The sequence below is a fragment of the Oryx dammah genome, unplaced genomic scaffold, assembly GCF_014754425.2.
Source record: "Oryx dammah isolate SB20612 unplaced genomic scaffold, SCBI_Odam_1.1 HiC_scaffold_10, whole genome shotgun sequence".
Classification (NCBI taxonomy): Eukaryota; Metazoa; Chordata; class Mammalia; order Artiodactyla; family Bovidae; genus Oryx; species Oryx dammah.
Window position 1 is genome coordinate 59,619,954 of NW_024070194.1, and position 14,325 is coordinate 59,634,278.

Here is a 14,325-nt window from a genome sequence, read left to right on the forward strand (position 1 = left end):
TTAAGAGAAGACAGAAAAAAGTAAAATCTGTATGGGTTACAGATGAACATTGCCAGCAAATACAAGTGTCTGAGAAGCACTCTTGAGAAAAACCAAAGTTAGAGCATAAAAAATTACAGCCCAAGGTGACACGAGGCATCCAGCTATGAAAATGCTAAAGTGAAAAATATTTAATAAAAACAGTATTTTTAAAATGCAAACATAGGTAATGCAGCAAGTTTAACACTGAGAATATGGACACTGACTCCAAGAATACTTGGTGATGGTTTTAGTTCTGTACAGTAAGCATAAGAATTAAGATAGAAGGTCGGTGTCCTGGCTGAACTGCAAACATCTATCAGTTCAGGTGCCAGGCAAGACCTTCCCTGTTGGATAGGAGAGAATATGCCCCAGGGTCCGAGTGGTGGAAATAACTGGCCAGCTTTGGGCCACAGATAGGAAGGCCTCTGGGAAAGGGCGGGATCTGAGGAGCCACGGAAAGGAAGGCTCTGCAGGCTTGTGTGTTCACGGCTGGTACTCCCCTAAAAGGCGTCATCCCTCTGTCTGTGTGTGCCCTCAGTTCATGGTCCGCACTGGATGACCAGTGCTGCTGTGTTTGGCCCATTTGTGTCCTCTTACATCCCTTGGGACCTCAGAGTGGCGGAGGACAGACGTCCACAGGCTCGCCTGACCTCGAGAGAAGTCTCCCGGGAAGCACTAGGGCACAGCACCGGTTAGAAGTGAATTGAGATATTGAAGCGGCAGATAGGGAACACTGTCCTCTGCCAGTGAGGAGAACTGCCTTGTAGCCACATCAGGATGCTGATGGAAAGTGAAAAAAATATCCTCCCCTTTCTATTATTTTTTGGTTTTGGCTGTGCTATGAGGCTTGTGGGATCTTAGTTCCCCGACCAAGGATCCACACCGGTCCCCAGCAGTGGGAGCACCAAGTCCTAACCACTGACCCAGCAGAGAATTCCTCTACACCTTTTTAAAGAGTGACTCGGGATTAAGTCACTATTTCTCCATTCTTCTAACAAGAATTGGAAACTAAGCATGTAAAAGGGAGGAAGCAAAGATTCATTGTTAGATTGTCTTGTGATCGAATCAACAATGTTAAAAAGAAATTAATAGGTGCTGAGGCTGTTTTTGGAGAAGGCAATGGCACCCCACTCCAGTACTCTTGCCTGGAAAATCCCATGGACAGGGGAGCCTGGTAGGCTGCAGTCCATGGGGTCGCTAAGACTCGGACACGACTGAGCAACTTCACTTTCACTTTTCACTTTCATGCATTGGAGAAGGAAATGGCAACCCATTCCAGTGTTCTTGGCTGGAGAATCCCAGGGACAGGGGGGAGCCTGGTGGGCTGCCGTCTATGGGGTCGCACAGAGTTGGACACCACTGAAGCAACTTAGCAGCCGTAGCAGCAGCAGCAGAGGCTGTTTTTAACTATTAAAATAAGGAGCTCATGCCCCCCCCAAAAAAATCATGAGACTGTAGTGCCCCAGTACACATTTTAAAAATAATTTTTGAAGCATTTATTTACAGGTTCTTTTGTTAATTTGTCAGTGATTAAGCTTTTGAAGGGGAGAGTTCTGATCCTAAAAGCAACATAAGTGGGAATTATAATTTTTAGTGTCTTCTGTATTTACAAAAGTATTATCATACTTTATATTAAAAAATGCACACAAACATTATTCATTTTTGGAAAGTCTGTTCTGTGGAGATGTGCTTTAAATCGGGAGTTCCTAGCCCACATTTAAATAGAACCTACTTCTCAGGGAGCATTTGAGGAGCACGTCAGGTGAAGCCTGCCTCATCCACCCCTTGCCCCAGAGTCTTGATTTCATTTGGCTCCTGCTTGAGTCATCGCAGTCCCCCCAGCGCCATTTCCCTGATCTTCACACCCTTCACAAAGCCCCTGTGCTCTAAGTACTGTTATTGTGCCTCTTCTCCAAATGCAGAGACACAGAGAGGTTGAATAATTCCCAAAGGTCACACAGCTAGTGCTCATGGTGCTGGCCCAGAAAGGCTCAAGTAGCGTGATTGTGGCCCTGTGTTTACAGTCTCCCTAGTGTGGGATGACCTCCAGGAGTTTGTGGGGTAGGGGAGCTGTCTGAGACGTGCTCACTGGTGTTAGGGTGTGTGCACAGCATTTAGTGGGTCAGCCGGTGAAGAACCCAAGGGGATTACTATCTGGGCCTCTCTGTGTCAACCCCCACATGCAGTGACCCTCGTGCTCCAGTTCGGTGGTCTGCCAGCCCAGGTGCTCACAGGCCCAGTGGGACGTTCCTCCACTGAAATGAAACAGGTCTTCTTTTCCCAGTGCTCCCACCCAGAAACTCAATTCATGGGGGAAGTTTTCGCTCCTGAAGTTTGATGCGGGAGTGCTTTGTAAACCTTTGGGACCAGCTGCTGCTTGTCAGTACTGGAATCTAACATGATAGGCTTTTGGGGGTTGTGTTTTGTTTATGATTATAAACTCAAGAGTTTTAAATTTTTTAAATCTTTGTGTTGCAAGGTATTCAACAAAGCCTCATAGGTGAGCCTTGCTTTTGAGTATAAGGACATGTAGAAACTTGCTGATAAGGTGAATCAAATTTGATCTATGTTTTAAATATGCATTATTTTCTTTAATCGTAAAGAGAGAGGAGTTGCAGAATATAATGTGTTCGCCTGTTTCTCCCTGGGGTGGGGGTGCTGGGGAAGTGCATCAGTGATTTCCTGTGTTGTAGTCAGCTGTCTTTCACATATTCGTCAGTACGGATAGTGGTATCTACGCTGATCTGGGCATCCTGTGGCTCTGTACAGAGATTTGGATCAAAGAGATGTGTTCTGGCAGCAGAATTTTTAAAAGATAGGCCGTGATGAGACTACACTGAGCAGAACAGCACAAGGGGTGGGGTGCAGGGGGAGGGAGCTGAGTGGCCAACCTGAAACCTGTGTGCCCCCCAGGGCAGGGGGCATGTCGCGTGGGCCCTCAGCTCACCTCTGGGTAGACTTAGATCACGTCTGTGAGTCAGTCTGGAGCACAGAGCAGACGGGCTAACATTGAGATCCCTTACTGGAGCTCTGAATGTCAAGCGTGAGCGTGGTCACCTCCTCTTTGGCAGGAGAGCGAGCAGCACCGAACACAGGCCTTGTGGAGGTGTGCTCACACTCTGCCGTGCAACCCTGCTCCTAACCATCTCAGTAGGAGTTACGACGCTTGTTGTCTAGAAAATGACGTTGAAACATAGGATGGTTTAGTAAGCTGCCCGAGACCCCACAGCTGGTAAATGGAGGCACCGGGACGCCCCTGCATATCATCTCTCTGGCTCCAGAACCTACATCCTTCCTGCCGAACTTACACGGCTAGACTCCCTCAGCCTCCATGGGGCCAAGGCCCAGCCAGCCAGCCCTCTTCAGAGGCACCAGACAACCGCTCCTTTTATTTCTTTACATCGGACATGAGAAATCTTTTCAGCCAAGAGCTCTTTACCACCTGTTTTGTATTAGCAAAACTCAAGTTTATTGTTTTTTGAAAGGCGAGAAATAGAAAAGTTTCCTCTGATCTGACTTCAGATTAAGAACAAGTTGGGGGTGAAACTACACAGAAAAAGCCATCGTATTGAAATATGTAGCTCAATTATGGTAAGATTTTTTTTTTTTAAGGGCAGAAGCATCTTTAAAATCTTTCGAACTTTGAGTGGCAAAAATCAAACTCCTACACTGATGCTGTACTTCTTTTCTTTAATGATAAAAATTAAAGGCTTTTAAAAAAAGTCTTAAGATGGCTTATTAGAGTTGGTGATTGCAGTGTCTACCACTAAAGCGTGGGACAGGGCATTCTGATTACTTTCTTACTTTTATAAAAGTGCATTGTACAACGGAGAAATCTGAGGATTGTTTTTTTTTTTTAAACGAAGGAGTTACCTTAAATGTCACCATTACCATGGTGACTGTTGTAGCCATCCGTCTGTAAACAGGCAAAGTACAATTTTTACAATAGTAAGTACAATTCATGCTAAGTTATCTTAGTGATTTCACACATGTCAAAGGCATGAAGAACCTTTTTAAAATCTTCTTTCCCCCTCGTTCCCCCCCCCCCCGCCGCCTCATTTTAAAGAAAGGAAAACCTAACTTTGGAAAGTACGGTGGGACCCAGTCTGTAAGGATGGTCTTTTGAAAAGTGTCTCCATCTGGTGGCCGTTTAGAGTGTGGCCACTGAAGAGTGATAGACATACGTTGTGTTTTTGCAACTTTCTTGGAAATGGTGTCAGTGCTGGGACTGACTTGTCCAGTGATGAATCCAGTGTGGGGCCAGAGAGTGTCCCATCTCTCTGTAGAGCTTCACACCACTGCTCTGGTGGGCAATTTTTTATTTCTTTCACTGACATGAATTTTTTATTCACTGTCACTTGTAAATCTACAAAGTAATCATTTTAACATATCCAAAAAAGTATTACTTTTTTTCATAAATTTTTAAATTTTATTGAAGTTGATTTATAACGTATTAACTTTTTGTGTACAGCAAAGTGATTCACTGATACATATGTATATGTAAAATCTTGAAACCGTGTCTCCTGATTGGCAGGTGGATTCTTTACCACTGAGCCACCAGGGAAGCCCATATGTATTTTTCCACATTCTTTTCCATTATAGTTTGTCACAGAATATCAAATATAGTTCGCTGTGCTATACAGAGGACCTTGTTGTTTATCCATCTTATATGTAACAGTTTGCATTTACTAACCCCAGACTACCATTCTTTCCTTCCTCTATCCACCCCCCTACTCAGCAACCACAGGTCTGCTGCTTTGTATTTGACGTGTATTGTATTTCACATTCCACGTAGAAGTGATAGCATCTGGAATTTGTCTTTCTCCTCTGACTTACTTTGCTTAGTATGATAATCTCTAGGTCCATTCACGTTGCTGCGCGTGGCATTATTTCATTCTTTTTCATGACCAAGTAAATATTCCATTGCACGTTCGTGCCACATCATCTTCATCCGTTTATCTGAGAGACATCTGGGTGGCTTCCATGCCTTGGCTGCTGTGAGCAGTGCTGCTGTGGACATGGGGGTGTGTGTACCTTAATGAATTATATAGTTTTGTCTTTGTCTGGATATACACACAATATGTAGTGGGACTGCTGGATCACGTGCTAATTCTTAGTTTTCTGAGGAACTTCCATACTGTTTTCCACAGTAACTTCACCAACTTACATTCCCACCAACAGTGTAGGTGGGTTCCCTTTTCTCCACAGCCTCTCTACCATTTGTTATTTGTAGATTTTTTAATGTGATGGCCATTCTGACCAGCATGAGGTGGCACCTCAGTGTAGTTTTTGATTTGCATTTCTCTAACAATTAATGTTTAATAGCAAAAATGGCAGTGAATCTAACTAGGCTGATGTCAGATTAGTACTATACTGAAAACCAATTTTAAAAAACTGTGAAGTCAGTTATATTCTAGTTGATCTTCACTTATGAAAGACCCGTTTGCAGAGCTGAACCTGGATGTATTATTTCCGAGGTCAGAGTTCTAAATTCGTCCTTATATTTTTCCATATATTCAAAGTACTTAGTAGTGTGTCTTTTAAAAATAGTATTGCATCTTTAATGAGAATGACTACAGGTAAAATGTTGTAAGTTACACACAGAAACCAGTGTGGATACTACATAAAACATAGAGATCTAAGTAGAAAACTCTCTCTACTTCAGGAGAAGTCATTTAAGTAGTGGAAATGATTTGTTGTTGTTCAGTTGCTCAGTCATGTCCGATGCTTTGAGACCCCATGGACTGCAATGCACCAGGCGTCCCTGTCCTTCACCATCTCCTGAAGCTTGCTCAAACCTCATGTCCATCGAGTCGGTGATGCCATCCAACTAACTCATCCTCTGTCATCCCCTTCTACTCCTGCCTTCAGTCTTTCTCAGCATCAGAGTCTTACTTTAAAATGTTTTCCCAAAATAAAGTGCAGTTATGTTAACAATAAAGTGTGATCAAGGATTTTCATGATAAGGCCTTGAGAGGTTGAAATAACATGTCTAAGAAAGGAAAAGAAGAAATGTTCAAAAGTTTACATCATATTTGTTATGCAGCGTTGTGAGTAAAAATTTTTAAAGTTTATGCCCTTTACTGGTTTTCATTTTTTAAGGAAACACCCTTATGGCAGATCCTGATGGGCTACAGTCCATGGGGTCACTAAGAGTCAGACACGACTGAGCAACTTCACTTAGACTTCTTACTTTCATGCCTTGGAGAAGGAAATGGCAACCCACTCCAGTGTTCTTGCCTGGAGAATCCCAGGGACAGGGGAGCCTGGCGGGCTGCCGTCTGTGGGGTCGCACAGAGTCGGACATGACTGAAGCGACTTAGCAGCAGCAGCAACAGCAGATTGGATGTTATGGGTTGTTTTTTAATGCTCTTTATACTTTAGGATGAAGGGCCTCCGGTGGGGAGTCAGTGGTAAAGAATCAGTGGGATTCTTAAGAATACGTGGGATCAGTTCCTGGGTCGGGAAGATCCCCTGGAGGAGGAAATGGCAACCTACTCCAGTATTCTTGCCTGGATGAAGTCCCATGGACAGAGGAGCCTGGTCGGCTACAATCCAGAAATTGCAGTCAGAAATTACTGGGCACATACATACATACAATAATTTGTGATCCGAGCATCTTTTCATGCGCCCGGTGGCCATCTGTGTTTTCTTTGGAGAAATGTCTACTTATGTGTTCTGGTTTTTTTCGATTGGGTTTATTTTGTTGAGTTGTACGTGCTATTTGTATATTTTAGAAATTAAGCCCTTGTTGATCGCATCGTTTGCAAATATTTTCTCCCATTCCATAGGTTGTGTTTTCATTTTGTTTATGGTTTCCTTGGCTGTGCAAAAAGCATGTAAGTTTAATTAACTCCCATTTGTTTTTATTTCTATTGCTCTGGGCGACTATCTGGTAACAATTTAAACATTAGAGTCTCAATAAGAAACAGAAAACCGAGAGCCTGACTCTCCCAGCTTCTAACACTGTAATCTCGACTTTAACACTATCAAAGGCGTTGATAATAGTGGCCAGGTGATGCTGCCTGAACCTCGTAAAGTTGTCATCAAGGCTTCTAGAAAGGAAGATGGAGACCCCAGGTCATGATTTCACTTTAAAGGAGTTATAGAAAGGACTAGTCACTTGTCCTCTTGCCTTGTGGCATTATATACAAATTAGTTGGGAACGTTAAGAAAAAAGTATCTCTGGAGATACGGTTTCTTATCTGTCTGCATGGTGCACTCAGACCTGGTCTTCAGGTGTATAAACATGATCATTTTCCGTAAATAAGACACTAATGATTGTATAAATCATTATCACTTTGTAAAACACCATAGGCAGAGGGGTATTTTATATCTGAACAAACAGCTTTTGACTGGATCTTCCCCCCCCCCCCCTTTTTTCTTTCTTTCCTATGCAGTATATAGTGGAATGTCATGGGATCACCCTTCTCCCCCAGTTCCTGGGCATGTACCGGCTTAATGTGGATGGAGTTGAAATATATGTGATTGTTACAAGAAATGTGTTCAGCCACCGTTTATCTGTATATAGGAAATACGACTTAAAGGTAAGATTTTTACTTTTTTGTTCATTAAGCTTGTTCATCCATGTTGCGTGTAACTGATCAGGCTGAGCACTTCAGAGGGACCCAGAGCTGAAAGCACTAGGCAGCCAGCAGTGCACTTCGTGTTAAGTGAGGATCTGGTGGCTCAGACGGTAAAGCATCTACTGGTGATGCGGGAGACCTGGGTTTGATCCCTGAGTAGGGAAGATCCCCTGGAGAAGGAAATGGCAATCCACTCCAGTACTCTTGCCTGGAAAAATCTCCTGAACGGAGGAACCTGGTAGGCTATAGTCGATGGGATTGCAAAGAATTGGACACAATTGAACAACTTCGTTTTCTTTTTTTCTTATTGTACCTATGAGAGATCCCACATCTAATTTATTGAGCTAATATGTATTGAACACCAGCTATGTGCCAGGCTCTGCTTTTAAGTGCTAGGAACAGTGTGATGAACAAAACAGACCAAATCTGCCCTCAACAGCTGACATTCTGGTGGGCAAAGACAGATAAGTAAGTCACATTGTGTGCTAGGAACTAATCAGTGCCAGGGACAGAAGAAAAGACAGAAAGGATGGGGAAAGGATGCAGTTTGGAGTCAGGAGGTGAGGGACAGGCTGTTTCAAAGATTTGGAGTGGGAGGTAGCCCACTGGAAATTCTGACTATGGAGTGAGGGGCTCTGACTTCTGAGGTCACTGATGTAGACAATGTCCGGGTCAGAGGCTGGCATACTACAACCTGCCCGCATGGCAAGTTCAACTTGGCCATTTTTGTAAATAGCTTTACTGGAGTCCCACTATGCCTGTGGTTTCTCTATCATGTGTGGTTGCACTATAATAGCAGGGTTGAGTAGTTACCATAGAGACCATTTTGGACCGCAAAGCACAAAACACTTACCCTCTGACCCTTTCCAGAAAAAGTCTGCCAACCTCTGGTCTTCATCAGTCTCAAATGTTTTCATCTCAGACTCCTTCACACTCTTAAAAGAGGACCCCCAAAAGCTGGATATGTAGGTTAATACTAATACTTACAATGTTAGAAATGAGAAAATTTTTTAACTTAGTTTTTTTCAAATAGTAAAACTATTAATGTTAGCATATCTTTATGAAAAGTATCTTTCAAATCAAAACGTTTAGTGGGACAGGTGGCATTGTTTTACGTCTTTGCAAATCTCTGTGATATCTGCTTGGTGAGAGAGCTGAAGCTGCTGTCATGTTACTTGATGTGTATGAAAAAAATCAGACCTTACACAAATATGTAGTTGGAAAAAGGGAGGTGTTTTTAAATAGCTTTTTCAGAAATTTGTGAGTGTTTTTCTTTGATGGCACACCTAGACCTGATTGGAGAAGGAAATGGCAACCCACTCCAGGACCCTTGCCTGGAAAATCCCATGGACGGAGGAGTGTGGTAGTCCATGGGGTCACAAAGAGTCGGACATGACTGAGCGACTTCACTAGACCTGACAAGTGGTAATTTCTCAAAGCTGAGTTACAGTGTGGAATCTGAAATCACGTCAGTGAACTTTTTAAAACCCATCAGTCTGCAGCATTGATCTGAGTACATCATGCTTTCGTCATTTTGAACAATGGGTTTACCAAGTTATAAGCTCTTCCAAATACTCACACGTCTCATTAAACAGTATCAAGAAGCCACATTAATATCACCACCTGCCTCATTAGAAACGCCTTTATATATTGAGAAGCTGTCACGCTCAGGGTGGTGGATACAAGTTTTTTAAAGGTTTCATTTTCACTTGAAAGCTTAAATTTTATCAGTGGGTTTCCTGTGAAATGACAGCACAAAGCTGAGCCAGCAGCTTCACTCCTCTTTGAACAAGTGCCTGTCAGATGCCCAGAATGGAATAAATAGGTTCCAGTTGTCCTTTCACGTAAATGATTTCTGGAAAAAAGTAGCTAGTTCAGCTCATAACTCAAAACCATCACCAAGATAACTGTCCTTAAACGTACCTGCTTTATCAACAAAAGACCTCTGGGCATACTCCCTACACAGAATATTGAGAAGGTATGTCATCCAGGGTCAAGATTTAACAAAACAGATGCCATTGCTTCCTCAAGGATATGTCGTATGACAGACTCTACTAATACCATTCGGCGCCACTGCTGGGTGTGTGCTAAGCTGCCAACAGTTTTCCCCAGCATTGTTTTTGCAGTATCCATGTAAATGTCAAGGCAGAGACTGTCTCCGCATTATTATAAAGATACTTTAGACTTTGCAGCACCCCTGGGTGCTGCACTATGCTTTGCGAAATGTTGGTCTAAGGGAGGGGAGATGTTCCAGGCTTATCTCTTACCTCTAGAGTCTGCTCTTACCTCCAAGTCATAGCTGTTTTGTTCCCTGGAAATCCCAGCAACCCTGCAGGGCTCTTTGGAACCATCCCTCTCACAAGGCCCTTTGAAGGGTTAATAGCTCGTCCTGTTGAGTACTGGAGGTCTGTCGGTCTGACTCTCCCACGTCAGGAGCCCCACGTCCCAGTCTTACTATGTGTCAGCTGTGTGCGAGATGCTGAGCCTGCAGCAGCCACAGTTCCTTCACCTGTGGAACAGAGATGGTTTCACCTCCCTTGCTGGGTTGAGAGGATTAATGTGATATGTTTGTGTCACGTCCAGCATAATGCACACAAGAAGAGGTGGGTGAATTTTCGTTCTCATCCATTCTACTAGTAAGTTTCTTAAAGACAACTGTTTTTGGTCCCACTTTATCCCCCTAAAGTACTTCAAATAGTGCCTCATTCAAGCAGACATCTAGTAAGTATATGTTGATATAAATTGCAGATTGGATATTATGGTTTTAATTTAACATTGGATGTCCTGATTTCATCTCCCTTTTTAGCTTATAGAATAAACTGTTCTCACCAGTACTTGCCATCATGCATGGTGAGGGAACCTGGGCACCTGGCATCATTTCATGGCTCAAACTCGTGGCTTTGACTGACTTCTCTAATTTTGTTTTTTTTTAATTCTGAATGAATTTAAATCTGGATGAGTTTTTCCAGGCTAATGATCTGCATTTACATAGAGATGAAGCATCCCTGAGAATCAGAAGCAGAGTAAATTATATTATAAGGAGGGGAAAAATACACAGAGACTAAAAACTTGGTTAAAGATACAAAAATAATTTCCTCCCTTTGCCCATTAGCATAGGAACTGCTCAAATATTACAAATGCAGTAGCCAGGTATTATAAGTATTTAGTACTCGAGTATTCACCCCTCCCTTCTTTTAAAATAAAGGAATATTATTAGCAGTCAGTGTGTAAAGGAAGATATTGTGGCCTGAAACCAAGACCCTATAAAGGAAGGAAAACAAACCATTGCAAGTGACAGCTGCTGGGCTTGGCTGGCCAGAGGGCTCTCCTTCACGGACAGCTCACAGGGTTCATCCTCACTTGCTGGGTCAGCTTTGTGCTTCTCCAGCGTGTCCCCAAGAAGCTTCGAGCATTGTCCTGGGCTGGCCCAGCAGGGTCTTTTAGATCCACCAGACCTGGGAATACTGAGCGTGGGGAGGATGATGAACTGGCACCAGGGAGCCCCTGGCTCAGGCCTGGCCCCTTTGCCCCGTATGAGGAGTGTCCCCATCTGTGATCAACAGGTGACACACACCCTAACTAATGCCTGAGCTGCTTGAAGGCAAGATGGTCAAAGAGTAAAAATGTTAAGCGTGGCCAATCTAGAAGCTACTTTAACATTTCCCAAGTCACATACACATTCTCTTAATGACTGGCTAATGCAAGTATTCCAGGCCAGTAAACGTGTAGGTCAAGTGACAAGTAGGCAGTTTGCGCCACTGACCTCTGGTCATAGTTTGGGTGTCTGGTGCTGGGCTGTGATCCTTCCCCAGCCGTTTACCCAGCAAACGTGGGCGCTGCTGCGTGAGACACTGTGACGGCCACCAAGGAACACAGAGGAGGGATGTTCATTGTTGTTTAATGTTATCAAAGTTAGGGACTTACTGGCCACTCATTTCCTAATCTTTCTTTTGCGTTAAGATCTTTCACAGACAGAGGACAGTCTCTGTTCTTGAACTCTACCCTAAAGCCCTACCGCTCCATCAGCATCGAAGACAGACTTGGTCGTGTTGGACAACACAGAACCAAGGGCATTATTTGAAAACCAGTGCACAGAGTAGGAACTGCTGCGACCAAAGCTGTGTTTTCTTCCACTTATACCTTTTGTGCTCACCCTAGAGGCACAAAAGGGGTGCGGGTAGATGTGTGTGTGAAGCGACCTCCAACGTGAAAAGGGCCAGAAAGTCCCCACTGGCTCTTAGGGTGAGTGACGAAGTAAGGTCATCAGGAACCCTGAGCCAGGGAGATGGGCTGTCAGGGGCCAGGGTGCCCCACCTACTGGACGCAGTGTGGGAGGTGGGCCCTCGGTGCCCAGTGGCACTGTACTTTGAAGACCCTCAAACCAACCATTTCTGGTGACGTATGGAGGAGAGTATGGTCTGACCCCGAGTTTCAAAAGGCATCACTCATACGACTGTCGGGTTTTTTGATTTCCAGGAGGACAGGAACCAGGGGAAAGACGGCACAGGTGATACCAAGGAGGAAAGGGCTGGGGACAGAAACCCCCACAGAAGGCGCAGGGCACGCTCGCTCAGGGAGGGGACGGAGCACAGTCCACGCTCAGCTGTTTCGGAGCTCTGCCCTGGGGTGTTTGCAGGCTCCACGTGAAGCCGATGCCTCGCGTGTGCTTACTCTCATCATCTCTGTTTCAGGGCTCTACAGTGGCCAGGGAAGCAAGTGACAAAGAAAAGGTAAGTGCCTGGCGTCTCTCACCTTGGTCCTCGGCATGCGGCCCAACACCTCTTAGTTCTGTCTGGTTCTTGTTTCCCCTCAGCTATGGTAGGAAGCTCTTCGTCGATCTGAGGAGCACTCTCCTCCAGTTCTCTCCCTCAGGTTACTGCCCTGTTGAACAATGAAGTAGTTATTAGTTTGAAGTGCGGGTGAAACATTTCCCACAGCATGACCTTGAAAACACAGCCATCATCGTAATCCAAACAGGTACAGCTCAGCACCTGGGTCCTAACCCCACTTTATGACTGACAGGCCAGGTGTGACCCTGAGTCAGTTTCCTTGCCTCCCTGAGCCCCAGTTTTCTCACCTATAAAATGACGGTGTTGAGCTTCATATTCACCTGTAAAATGTTGGCTTAATGAGCTTCAAACTCCTTTCCAACTGTAAAATGTTAAGACCCATTAGAATATTTTTTGTGTATAACGACTTAGGGACAGACGAGGAGACTCCTTACCTTTCTCTGAGACACTGGACTTTAGGTAATACTTGAACCACATTTTGTTGATTATGTAGGACTCTAGACAGATTCAATGGGAATCAGCTTAAGAATTTGGGAAGTGGCTTTCTGTACATAAACCTAAGCAGCCTGAAATTGGGGCGTATATACACGAACGGTCTAGTCTCAGCTATTCCTCATCATGCTGAGGAGCCTTTGCTTGACCAAACCTTTTGGAGGCTGGGCTTAAGGTTTTTGTTTCTAAATTAAATTCTTTCAGGCTGGTATCATTCAGTTTGGGTTTGAATTTTATAGATTTAAAAATCTTTTGCTTATTCATCCAGAAGTTTGTGAACATCTATGGTTACTGTCCTAGCTTCAGGGACTAACATAATGAACCACACAGACACGTCCAACAAAGTGACACACACATTAAATAGGAACTGACAGTATCAAGTGATAAATGCTTTGCTAGGAAACACGTAGCAAGGGGACATAAATCTGGCTTGGTGGTCTTCTGGGAAGAGCTGATTGGAAACCTGAAGGATGGGTAGGCGTTAGCTAGAGGAAGAGGCAAGAAAGAGCAGTGTGAGCAAGGGCACACAGATGGGCAGCACTTGGTGCTCTTGCTGGAGGATGAGGTGAGGCAACCTTGCAGGACCATCTGGAGAGGCTGCTGAAATAACCCAGAATAGATGGTGGCCTGACCTGGGGTGGGAGAAGATAGAGATTTAGGAAGAAGAATCCACGGACCTCAGAGAGTGAACGAGGGAGGTGAATGGTGCCAGAGAGTGTATGTGGAGGGAGGGTGGGGGTAACGCAACTCCCAGGGTTCTGGTTTGGACAGTGGGATGGGTGGGAAAAGGGAGCAGATGGAGTAGTTGGAATTGTCATCTCAGCATTAGAACAGACGTCCAGTTGGCATGAGAGGCTGCAGAGAGGGCTTCAGCTAGGAAAGGGGGCTTGGAAGCCTCCTGGGAAGGATGGCCAGAGACAGGGCAGCATTGATAAGGTCATGCAGGAAGAGCCTAACGTGAGAAAGGAGACACTCACTCAAGCCCAGGAAGTACAGGGAGTCCTGGACAAGATAAACCCAAGGAGGAACGTGCCGTGACACACGGTAGCCAAACCAACAGAAATTACAAAGAGAAAATATTAAAAGCATCAAGGGAAAAGCAACAATTAACACCTAAGGGAACCCCCATAAGGTTATCAGCTGATTTTTCAGCAGAAACTGCAGACCAGAAGGGATCCAGCAATGTTCTCATTCAGATTTGATAGAGAAATCAGAAACTTCACAGACAAGCAAAAACTAAGAGAATTCGGCACCACCAAATGAGCTTTACAGCAAATCTTAAAGGAATCTCTAGGCAGAAAAGAAAAGGCAACTAGAAAGGAAAGTTATGAATGGGAAACCTCACTAGTAAAGGCAAACATATGGTAAAGGTAGGAAATCATCCACACACAAATATGACGTCAAAACCAGCAACTATAGAAGAGAGGAGTACAGTG

At 44.3% G+C, this 14,325-nt stretch overlaps 1 protein-coding gene across 1 annotated transcript in view; it reads left to right on the top strand.

Moving 5' to 3' along the window:
* The window catches only part of PIP4K2A (phosphatidylinositol-5-phosphate 4-kinase type 2 alpha), a 183,145-nt gene that overhangs the window by 136,174 nt on the left and 32,646 nt on the right, over positions 1–14,325 (top strand). The window contains exons 5-6 of the mRNA XM_040248576.1: positions 7,422–7,568; positions 12,299–12,337. Coding sequence (XP_040104510.1) covers positions 7,422–7,568; positions 12,299–12,337 — 186 coding nt within the window. The remainder of the gene's footprint in view (positions 1–7,421; positions 7,569–12,298; positions 12,338–14,325) is intronic.